At 40.5% G+C, this 12968-nt stretch overlaps 1 protein-coding gene across 2 annotated transcripts in view; it reads right to left on the minus strand.

Moving 5' to 3' along the window:
- Positions 1–7470: 7470 nt before the first annotated feature.
- Positions 7471–12968, minus strand: part of LOC142469115 (uncharacterized) — a 151965-nt gene continuing 146467 nt past the window's right edge. For both annotated transcript variants that reach the window (XM_075576038.1, XM_075576037.1), the window contains one exon: positions 7471–9885. In XM_075576038.1, coding sequence (XP_075432153.1) covers positions 8807–9885 — 1079 coding nt within the window. In that variant the 3' untranslated portion in view covers positions 7471–8806. The remainder of the gene's footprint in view (positions 9886–12968) is intronic.

Consider the following 12968-nt stretch of genomic DNA (forward strand, 5'->3'; position numbering starts at 1 on the left):
CGTTGTTTGAAAAAATAAAAAAAGGCTTACAGCGCTGGAACGATCTACAGATCTCCTGGATATGTAGGATGGCTACAGTAAAAATGAATGTAGTCCCAAGATTACTGTACTTATTCCAAACAATCCCGGTAAAAGCCCCGCTGACGGAACTTAAAAATATCCAAAACAGAGTGTTCCAATTCGTATGGAAAAATAAAAGGCCAAGAGTGGCGAGATCAGTAATGTTGGCGCCTAGGGAGGGAGGGGGCATGGGGGTACCTGATATAACCAAATATTATCAAGCATCCCAGTTAAAACAAGTGGTGTCATGGAATAACGACCCCTCAACCGCAAGCTGGTTGCAGATGGAGTCAGCCTTTGTGTCCCCTGGCTCCCTGATATCGACCCTGTGGGGTGGGGCGGGGAGTGAGGGACCTACTGGAAGGTTTGAGTTGGGATCGATGAGGTGTACGTGGGAGATTTGGTCCAAAAACAAAAAGAAATACTCACTCAATTCGAATCCCTCATTGTTAACTCCTATATATAATAACCCCGAGTTTCCTCCAGGGTGTATAAAAAACTCCTTTAAGAAACTAAGGGAGCTCAATATCATAAGATTAGAGGATCTGGTGATCGGAGGCAAACCAATGACATTCCAAGAGGTGCAAACAAAATACCAAGCACAGGATATCTCAATTTTTGGCTTCCTACAGATTAGACACTTTCTGCAATCAGTATCGAAGAACAAGAGCTTTCCGAATGTAACAAAATTTGAAAGACTATGCACAGTAGGGGTGCACCAGAAGGGACTGATCTCGAGGATATACACGGGACTGACCTTGTCGTCAACCCCACAAATCATAACTACATGTTGAAATGGGCCGAAGACCTCGGGATAGAAATAGATAGGGAAGACTGGGAGGATATCTGGGAATCGGCAGCTAAAACATCAATCTGCACGACCACGAAAGAAAATATATACAACATTTTATTCCAGTGGTACCTAACCCCAAGTAGACTGAGCCAGATCTTCCCAGGCACACCAGATCTCTGCTGGAGGGGGTGTGGCCTGAGAGGAGATATGGCACATATATGGTGGTTCTGCCCAAAAATACAACGATTTTGGACGCATATCCAAAATATGCTGCAGTGAACCACGGAGCTGAGAATCCCTTTGGACCCGGTGACATATTTACTAGGTAAACCTATTGAGGATGTCCCATCTCCAGTGGGCAAACTGATTAGATTTATACTCACGGCAGCACGCTGCTCACTAGCAGCTACTTGGAAGAATATCAATGTGCCCTCGAAACAAACGGTAAACAAAAGATTGAAAGAAGTCAAAATAATGGAACTTCTCTGGGCCCAGCTCTTTCAAAAATTGGAGGAATTCCACAAAGTTTGGGACCTATGGTCCTCATCCTAGCCTAAATCAAGGGGAGGAAAAAAACAAAAAAAGGGACTTAGTGGTTAATAGACCAGAAGCATGAACACTGTTGGTCTGCGCTCCCAACCTCCCCCTCCCACCCTTCCCTCCTCTCTTTTTCTATCCTCTACTCTTAACCTATCCTTCAATACAAAATTGGCAAACCCTAAGAGTGGGCAAATTTATTGACATATATCTGAAGTCACCCTCATTCAATCCGCAAGCGTATGGGGAACCATACAGTTAATATAGACATACAAGTTGGGTTAAGATAAATGTTATTTGTTCAGTTAACTTATGTGACCACAAACATGTATGAATGCCACTCTTACTGGAAGAGTCGGAATGTATAATGCGATATCATATATGTAAAACAATAAAAAAATTGAAACAAAAAAAAATAAAAGTTCAGGTACTGATTAAACACATGACAGTGTAAAAACAAATAGGGACAGACCAGTTCGTGTGTTCTACTCCGGTTTCTGCGACATCCACCGCCTATCCAGCCGGCGTTCTACGTCAATTCCGGTCTTTGGTGTTGCACCGTAACTGGTTCTCCCGGCATCCCCTTAGTATACTGCTGCGACACACTTTATTCGAGCAAATACTCAGTATGTACCTGGCAGATACCTGGAATGCACCGCTCCTCACCTCAGACAAGCCCCGTTGCGTTTGCCTTCAAAACCATGGTTCATGCCTGGCTGACGGGCGGCTGATCTGTTAAATGATAATGATTAGGATTTAATAGGCTGCAATGCTTCGCGTGTCTACCAGATGGCATAAATTCATGAATTGTAATGCAGTATATATATATATACTGTGCAGTATTGCAGCCAGCGGGAATAAAATGCTTCAATCCCTGCCTGGAAAATAACGCAATGCACTCGGGCAGAAAACAGTCACAAACCTCAATACACCCGGGTATACCCGAATTCGTGGACTAGCCGAGCTCGAATAAAGTGTGTCGCCAGTGTACTGCATCAAGAGACACCTCTTGACATGTCTCTTGATGCAGTATACTAAGGGGTTGCCGGGAGGACAAGTTACCGTGCAACACCAAAGACCGGAAGTGACGTAGAATGCCGGCTGGATCGGCAGTGGTCTATCCCTATTTGCTTTTACATTGTCATGTGTTTAATCAGTACCTGAACTTTTATAAAGCTGGAGCTTTTACAAAGAAGTCCCTCTTGAAATCATTATTGCCAAAACGGAGGTGAATTATCTTCAAAAGATACCGTTACGTGCCTGGTATAGGCACTTTCATGTAAGTGCATATCTTACCACTTCTATGTGCTGAAATTATTATGTGAACGTACTTCACTATATTGCTCTTTTCTTTCTCACATCTTTCCATATCACGAGAAGCGCTGAACATTGTGAACATTTTTGCAGAAGAGGATCTGGACAGGAAAACCTTGGTTTGCAAGTGTGATTTATAACACCTATAAGACCACTCAAGTCCTGCTCTTCTCCACCCTAGCATATACAATCAGGGTGGGGGAGCCTTTGATTAGGGGTCCTGGTGTAGACATATTGTTGCCCCCTGCACATTACCATACTGCAGAGCCAGTATCTTTTGCGGGCTTTTATGCCAGACACCAAATACAGTATATTTTCACAATCATATATATATTAAAATAATCCGTTCGGCTTGGCCGAGCGGGCTACAAATTGCCAGATCCTCGTGCCGGAGAGGATTCTACACGGTGGCCAATTTTCAGCTCACTGGGACCCACCGAACCGGAGTTACAATAAATGACTTTAAATGCACATTTACAGAAGTTGCCTTTCTCTGCCATTGAAGTCAATGGCAGAAAACCCACATTAAACAATTAACCTGCCTCTGTTCTGTTGCTCAGAGAGGGTCGTTTTTTGCCATCCAGTCATGCCGGAATGATAACTATATGGGGGCCAAATCCCAGTCCTCTGGTCCGTACAGAACCGGAGTTATGGCCTTCAGGTTTCTACAGGTTTGCACTTAGTGTTTGAATGCCACGCGGCATTCCCGCCATTGCAGACAATGGCGCGACCCTCGTGGCGAGTGCGACCCTTTACCGTTACCATTGACTATTGGACCCGGTTGGGGTCGAGTGAGGGGGTTTCTATGGGCTAGGGGCAAAAATAAGTTTATATCTGGTCGCCCTAGAACAAAAGTTTCACACGCTAATTGGTGGTGAACTTGACCGAAGCCTTGTTCCCACGCCAATTGAGAGATCAAGCTCTTTCAAAGACATTGTATCCGCTTTTGTGGTTTTGCGGTCTGGCTGGCTGCCAGCTCGTTCCTGGAGATCGGACTCGAGGAATCCCCATTGAAAGACATTACTCCATTCACCTTCAATGGGGAAGCTCCACTCCTCCTCTCGGGCACCACCTGCAGGTCTTCTCAGGTATCGGGCCCAAATCTGTGGAATCTCCATAGGATTACATGGGGCTCCAATAGCGACCTATGGAGATACTGCAAAATTGGCACTGAAAAGGCGGAAAAGGGAACAAAGGGCCATAAATGCAATTAACCCTTTCCCTCCCGACCTGATCCCAGTGTATGTGGTTGGTGCATACACTGGAAAGGGACAAACACCGATAAATGGAAGCATATATACATCCCGCAAAGAACACATTTTGCCCTGAGGCAGGGGAATAAAAATACATGTAATCCCCGACTCTGGGAACATGATACCCAAAGGGACATACATTTTGGGTTGTGAAGCAGGGGAACCTATGTATTATAGTTACATTTTTTATTAACCCCTCACTTCCCAGACGGTTACAGGGGGTGCCTAATGGGGGTGACCCCTTTATTACTTGCTTGGAACCCCGTTACCGTCACACCTCTGATGCTGGAACTTGGACGTTTCTTGGTTGAATCAGGTGAATCTTGGATGAATCTGACTAAGAGGGGGCTGCAGGCATTCTTATAGGGTTAAGAGCCTTATTCCTATCATACACAACCAATCCTCCCATGGGAACACCTTTTCCTACCTATCCCCTACTTGCCAGGAGTTCATAGAATGGGTAGAAGTTGCTTCCCGGCCTGCTAAGACCATGCGTCAACCTGCCACCTAAGCTCCTTAGTATACCGGGCCCAACCTCTTACCTGGCGACAGTAAGTCTGGGGTTTGGCCACCAAGTGTGAAGTGCCCATACTTCACACCGCTATCTGATACTTAACAATATCCCATCCACCATAACAACGAAGGTCTCTGAGCCTTTTCAACTCCGGACTTCTCTAGACACTGGGGCACCAACATAGCACTGTGCCCTTCGAAGTATGGAGATGAAAAATCCCTCAGCTCATTCATCCATAATATATGGGCATGTCATTGCCCGGCTGGCAGGAAAGGGTTCCGCCCTGTACATTTAAAACACCAGTGAAATACAGTTTATTTCTATATGTATGTTCTGTATACAGTATGCAACAAATATAAAACTCATATGTATAGTCATGGTACTGTGTTAAATGGCAGCACTCCAAAAATTAGAGTGCTAGCTCTTTCCTAGTGCAAGTTATCCACTTAATTGAAGGGGCTCTGTAATGTGGGTTGCAGTTTGATCTATAATCGGTCTGGTTTACATACCGGCATACAATGTATCCATCCTGGCTTTGATCGGTAACCGCAGACACGCACCACCAATTCACCTCAAGTGGATAACGAGACAGGCGGAAATATTGTAGCAAGAAGGTACTTCAGCTAAACCGCAGACCACTTGTTCAATTGACATTGCGGTTTCGACGCCTGTGGTCTGGAAACTGATACCAATCTTCAATGCAGCTACTTACTCGCAGGCACACTTATGCAATTTAGCGCTTGGCACAGCGCTAGAAGCTCTCCCTTGTGTCGCGAATAGTTTGCACATTTCTCATTCATTCATACTACTGCAGCTAACTGCTGGGGCTGCAAAACAGGGACAATAAAGATAGGGTAGGGGAACACATGGCATTATGGTGACCATACAATTTAACCCCTTCAGTCACAACAAGGTTTAGGGTTAACCAGCCGGGCATAATACCTTTATGATTGGCCTGGTTAACCCTTTCACCGCCACATCAAGCCCACTTGGTTAACCCTGACCCGGGTGTCAGGGTCTTAGATTGTCAGCTCTGGGACCCAGATGTCGCAAATATATTACTGCAACTGTATACTGATTTTGCGACATTAAAGAATTATGTGATTTTTGTCTTTACTGGGATGCTGGGATCGGGAGATTTCTTGTCTGTAAGTTTCAGGGTGGGTTTGACGGAGTTATGGGATACCACAGAAGTTGTATCCGGAGATGGAGTGATATCATCGAATGCAGCTAAGTGCATTACTCTGCCAACCTCGGACCCTGAAAACGTTCTTACGACTCACCGCCAAAGTCCCTGCTACAGCATCTTTCAGACAAGGTCGGGTATGAAGGGGTTTGAAGATATCTTCAGGTATACACAGAGTCCTTAGTATAGCAGGGGCTACCCAGTATAGCAGGGGCTACCCACTATAGCAGAGGTACCCACAGGCATGCCCAGGTATACTGAACCTAGTGTAGGGGTTCAGGGGCTGCTCCAGATAGGTTATAAAGCTGAGCAGGTTTTTAAAGTGTGCAAAAGTTTTAAAGTTATTTTCTCATGTGTGCCAGAAATTAGGCTCGTGATTGTAGGGAATATACACTCACTCCATTCCTGACACCAGAATAGGAACCCATAACTTTCAGCACACAGAAACCAGGACACAATATATTTTATTAAATGGGTATAGTTTAATGTGTATATATATTGATAACCTGTATATGAACTGAGGGCTAAGTCATGGATTCCAGAAAACCCAGCTGGCGACCAAGCTTGGTGCCTCTGTGTCTGTCCGGAGTCCTTAATTGAAAGGCTCAGGGATGCCAAGGTGTTAGAACAGGAGGGGCACTGCAGTTATACTTGAGTACCCACATCCTGGCCTAACACAAGGCTGTCCGATGACCATTTGCCAAAATCCAGACTCTGTGGAGCCTGAGCAGAGGGTGGGCTCAGTATGCAAAGAGATGGAAGGGCCAAGTTAACCCATGCCCCCTTGCTACCTTAGAAAAGGTGCCCAACCTGCGTTACAATACTGGCAAATTGGTGATTGGCTGGCAGGAGAATTCCCACGCTCTGATAAGCTGTTCAGGTTAGTGTATGAGGTCCTGAATGCTTAAGAGGGCCTGCAGCCAATGGGGAGAGCAGATTCCAAGGAGATTCAAAGCGCCACACCAACAGCGGCGAAGTAACAGATGTCCAGGACTTTTTGTGAGTAACTGCTGGTCATTGGAAAGTGCTCTAAAAAGGTCATCTGAAAGAATTTTGTTACGAAAATTGATTTATTCGTTAGCCCCATCCCCAGTGTGTTAATCTTGAATTGTGTAACTTTGTGCGTCTGACCTTTATAAGAAATAAATTACCATTTATTTTACCATCTTGTTTTGCTCAATCAAATGATCCCAGTTATAAAAAGGTGTTGTAGAACCTGGTCTCCCGTGATAATCACACAATTAAATGGCTAAATCATGCAATTTGGAGCTTTACCACTCCATTTGTTTGCATTTCAATGGCAAATTGCACAATATCTCGTTAAAACGCGCACCAGCGGTAACTCATTATGCGATAATTATTATTCAATATCAATGTGCGATAATGAATGCAATATTGTCTGCTGCATCTGTGCAACATTCCATCAGAGATTAGCTTCTTATAAAATAATACTTTTTTTTAATGTAAAACTAGTTTCCCTTGGCAATTCCTTGGGATTATGTTCAATAGACTGGTATGGGTCCAAAAATAATTCTTCACAAGCTGATGCCCAAAGGTTTCATTGAATTTGTGATATAAAAACATAGGATAAAGCCATTGATAGAGTATAAAAAAATATAGTAGTAGATATATTTTACGAAAGAAAAAATGATTACAATAAACGGACGTAGACCTAAGAAATTAGCCAGTAGATGAGGATTTTGTAAAACTAATTTCACTTGGCGATTCCATGGAATTATGTTGAATAGACCAGGGTGGGCACAAAAATAATTCTTCACAAGCTGATGTCCAAGGTTTTTATTTAACTTGTGATATAAAAACATACAGTAGGATAAGGCTGTGGATAGAGTACATTAGTAGATATATTTTACGAAATTAATAACAATTACAAGACTAACTTAGACCTAAGAAATTAGCTAGTAGATGGGGATTGTGTCTCCTTAAAAATGCAAAGATCTGCACAGCTACATAATTCTGCAATCTATTATTCTCCAATGCCACCAGTAATTGTTCTTACCATTCATTATAGAGACAAATCTCTCTCATGAGGTGGAAGCCTCTAAATCCCTCTGAATAAAGTGTAAAAAAAGAAAACAATCTTGTTGATCAAATCAATACACATTTTATTAGCATACAGTAAGATTAATATAATAAAGAATGCATCTTAATACCCTATCTCTCTGTGAATATACAGCGGTCGAATGGCTAACCTCTATACAGCTCACATTTTCCTCTCACTAATGAAGGAAAAAAGGAAGACTACTAAACTCATAATACAATAATGCATATCTATTAAATCAGTACATAGTATACAAGAGGAAAGAAAATAACAGTTTCATGTCAGCCAATAAATGTGAACTAGAAAAATAAGTTGCAACGTATTCATGTTATTGTTTCATTCATTCACAACATGAAGGAACCCTTTACCATCCTGGGGCTGCCATGGCATTAAGTGCAACTCTCCAGGTGGATGATCTCTATTAGGATTGATGTTGATTTGTTACTTACTATTTAACAGAAAGGGTTGTGGATTCTTGAATAGCCTCCAAACAGAGGTAGAAGAGGCTAATATAGTAAGGGAATTAAAAAATACATTGGATGAACAAGTCTGATAGACATACTGTAAACGTGATAGAAAGGTAAGAAACAATTAGAACCGGAGGTTTTAAAACTGGTAGGAAAATGGAGAAAATAGGGCAGCCAAGTGTTTTGTCTAATCTGCTGTTGAACACTAAGTAATTATTTTTAAATGGTTATATTTAATTATCATACATAGTATATATATTTTGTACTCACAAGCTCTGAACTCTGAATAAAGAATTTATGAAATTATGAGAAAATAAATTGTTTCTCTCATTTTAGGATTCTTTGATGTATAATAAAATTTGATTTCCTACTAAAACATTTTCCATGTTGAGAGCACATAAATGGCTTCACACCTGGGTGAATTCTCTGATGTTTAACAAGATGTAAAATCTGTGAAAAACATTTCCCATATTCAGATCAAACAAATGGTTTATCTCCAGTTTAAATTATCTGATGTTTAGTATGAGCCGAGTTGCGGGAAAAACATTTCCCCCATTCAGAGTAAACAAACAGTTTCTTACCTGTGTGATTTATCTGATGTGTAACAGGTTCTGAGTTATTAGTTAAACATTTCCCACTCTCGGAGCACACATATTGCTTCTTGTGTGAACTCTTTGATGCTTAACCAGATATGAGTTCTGGGTAAAACATTTCCCACATTCAGAACATGCAAACGGTTTCTCTCCAGTGTGAATTTTCTTATGTACCACAAGATTTGAGATATGGGAAAAACATTTCCCACACTCAGAGCAGGCAAATGGCTTTTCTCCTGTATGACTTCTCTTATGTACCACAAGAATTGCGTTACTGGTAAAACATTTACCACATTCAGAGCATACAAACGGCTTCTCTTTTGTGTGAAATCTCTGATGTTTAACAAGAGCTGAGTTATTGGTAAGACATTTCCCACATTCAGAACATGCAAACGATTTCTCTCTTGTGTGAATTCTTTTATGTACCAAAAGATTTGAAACATTGGCAAAACATCTCCCACACTCCGGGCAGACAAATGGCTTTTCCCCTGTGTGAATTCTCTTATGTTCAACAAGAGCTGAGTTAGCGAGAAAACCTTTACCACATTCAGAGCATACAAATGGCTTGTCTCCTGTGTGAATTTTCTCATGTCTAATAAGATGTGCCTTACTAGTATAATATTTCCCACATTTAGAGCAAACAAAAGACTTGTCTCGCATGTGAAGTTGCTGATGTTGAACCAAATTTGAGTTACTAGTAAACCATTTCTGACATTTAGCGCAGTTATATAGCTTCTGTTTTATGTGTGTTCTTTTGTGAATTGTATAAGATGATTTATTATTAAAAATGTTACCACATTCACTGCATTTGTACGTTATTATTGACAAGTTATTGTGAACTTCAGGTTTTTTTTTGCCACACTTCTTAATATTAGTAGATGCATATTCTGTCCCTGTATGTTCTCCGAGTGTATAAATGTGGGAAGCTGTGAGATTTCCTTCTTCACATGAAGTTGATTCCATAGCCATAATTCTCATAGATTTTCTCTGTGGTGTACCTTGCCTCAAGCAATTTTTAATTACACAGTTATCTTTGTTTACACAATCTGGCGAGGAAAGAGGGGAGTGACATCCTGCAGGTGTATTTCTATATCTGCTCATGGATCCATCTGTTGGAAATAAATGTAATCTGATTAAAGATTAATTAATATCATAAAATAGTTTTACATTTCAGGTTGAATATTTCAATGAATATAAAATATCTATTCCTAATTGTAATTGGTATGTACGCTAAAGAAGTACTGTGACAAAAGGTGAAGCACCTAAGGGGTTAACTTACATTTTTATATAGTTATTTTCGGCAAACCAACTTAAATAAGTTCTGGTGACTGATTTTTTTTCTACTCATTCCAGGAACACACAGGCTTAACATAGGCTGAGTGTGACATATGTCACAAAGATATACAGTATGTAGAAAAATAGTGATTTGCTCAAAAACCTATAAAGTTGCAATATGGCATGTTGGACTTTTGACTGTTGAACTTCCATAATAGAGGCCAAGTATGACCTGGGGTGTTGCTGGTATGTGGCATTCCCACACAAAAGGGGTTAATGTTCAGTATGAGGTTAGACGGTAGCAGACAGAGGTCAAGAAGTTTGTAAGAAAAGACAGAATCTCCAGAGATACAAACCATTGTCCTCTTCTTAACACCCAAATACATGATTTAGATACTAGCTGTAGACACTGGACAAAGGAAGCAAGAAACCCCCTTATACAAGAAGAAGATAAAGAGCATATGGGAAACTGATCACAGAAGATAAAGCTAAATAAACAAATATTAAAAAATGCATGAATTAACGAATAAATAATAACAGAACTATCTAACATAAGACTATTGACCAAAAGCAAATATAATAAATTATAAAAAATGAGTAAGGTCCCAATCGATATTCATCCCATGAGGCACCCTGGTTCTTAATGTAAAAATCCAGAATGCCTCATGTTGATCAAGCAGCTTGGCCCTGTTACCTCCTCTTGATGAGGGCAGGATGGATTCAATCCTTTGGAATCTAAAGTTCTCAGTTCCCCCCTTTGAGCAATGGGTAAAGTATTACCTTTTATTGTTCTTTAACTCATGTAATGCATTAATTTCTCCCTGATTAAGATTATTCCTATAATGGCCATAATGAGGGGGGTCAAAACAGAATTCCTTATGAAGCAGAACGAGATCTCTCTCCACTAAGTTCTCAAACGTGGAGAGAAACTTTCCCTTTGCAAAAGTAGGAAAAAAGTGTGATTTCTTTTTTAAACCTGAATCTCTTCTGCCTAGGAAACGGTCTGGATCACTATCCTCAATGCACATCCCTCTAATTCCTCCATATCCTGAATGGCACAATATTCTCTAAAAGAGAAATTAAATTTATCAGGGTTAGTCGAAATTGTTTCCTCTTCACATTCTGAAAAAACTGAAGGATTATTCACATTCACATTCTTAGCATCATAAAACTTTTTAAAAGTACATTTCCTTACAAATTTGTGGAGATCGACCACTGTATTGAAAACATGAAAATTAGATCCAGGAGCGAATTTTAGCCCTTTGTTAAGAAGAGATAATTCATCTTCTGTTAGTTCAATGTTTGAGATATTAATAACCCCACTTAGATAGTTTAGAAGTTCTTTTTGCGTTTAGACGGAGCCCCTTTGTTTTGATCTCTTCTTTCCCCTTCTTGTCGCCTTTCGTATTTTGACGAATAACTAGTGGATGAACCCGAGCCATGTCCTTCAGTGGTTCTACTCCCTTGTTCCTTATACGATTTTCCCCATTGTGTTCGTTGATCTTTAGGTTTATCCTGTTGAGAATGAGATTGAGTCCCACCATGATCAGAAAAAAATGAGACTGAGTGACTTAGATTATCCGTACAGGATGCATCAGACTCTGCATTCTGTACATCATTAGGTGACAACGTTTTCTTAAGAATGGATTTCTGAGACCATGAGCTGTTCCTAGACTTATTAGATGTAAAATACCCTGACAGTTGTTCCTTGCTCCCCCGTCTGGGTTGTATGATTTTTTCCCCAGGAATATACCTGTTTCCGCTCATAGTCCATCTTATCACGTTCAAATTTAACTTGTTTTTTTTCCTTATAATTTCCTTTTCAAGATCTTTAATGGATCTGGCGAGAGTTTGGTCACATCCTCGAAAGCCCTCCATTTTTGAAAATGTAGACAATTTCATTTGCAGAGTTTTTACTTCTTTCTCTACTATTTGTTTCTCTTTGGATTTACAAGAGATAATTAACTGGGTTAATTTATAAGGAGCAGTCATCGAGAATGCATTTCCAATTTGTCTCGAACTCTAAATCAGAAAAAACAAATGTTGGGGATTTTTTTTTACCCGTAGGCCTCTAGGTATGCGTTTGCCTTTGGCATAATTTTCTAGTGAGATAATATCCCACCAGAGTCTTGTATCAGTGGACATCAACTTCTCAAGCTTTAAGAAATAAACATAACATTAAGGAAGAGGAGTCCCTGCCCCGAGGAGCTTACAATCTAATTAGATTGCAAAGATTCCTCTTGTGAAGCATCCTGTGTATTAATTGTTAACAAGGAATCTGGGGCTGCACAATGATATCTTCAATAGGCAATTAGTAGTAATATCATTTTATCCCCTAGAACAATTCCTTGTGAAAAAAGGAGAGCTGATATTTAGTGGTATATACCACAACCTTATAACTTGTCTGGAGTTGCCCTTCATGAGATTCCATAACAAGTAACACTATGGAGCAACCATAACAGCATACGGTAGAAGGATTTGGAGAAAATGGTGCTCACATACAAGTGTATACTCTCAGCATAATGTGTCATACATCTATTGTATAAGCATTAATGAAAACACTGGAACTGTTCATAAGAATTAGAAGTCCATAAATATAGATGGGGGATAAACGACCTAGTGGTGTCCACTTGACAACCACAACCAATGGCTCTTGTATATTAACCCCCACTGAGTAATCACCTGAGTTACACAAGATTTTATTACACCACCAATCTTTGACTACGGATACTAGGCGGCTATAGAGAGAGGTTTGTTTAATATTACTCTCTACTAATATTAGGTACATACTACATCTGGTATCTTAGGGTTCATTAGCTGATCAGTATAGCCCATTACTCCAAATAGTATACGTTTACTTTAGGGTCTATTAGTTATAATCACCCTCTCGCCTGTCCGTCTCACGTGGCCCTAGATA

The sequence above is a fragment of the Ascaphus truei genome, chromosome 18, assembly GCF_040206685.1.
Source record: "Ascaphus truei isolate aAscTru1 chromosome 18, aAscTru1.hap1, whole genome shotgun sequence".
NCBI lineage: Eukaryota > Metazoa > Chordata > Amphibia > Anura > Ascaphidae > Ascaphus > Ascaphus truei.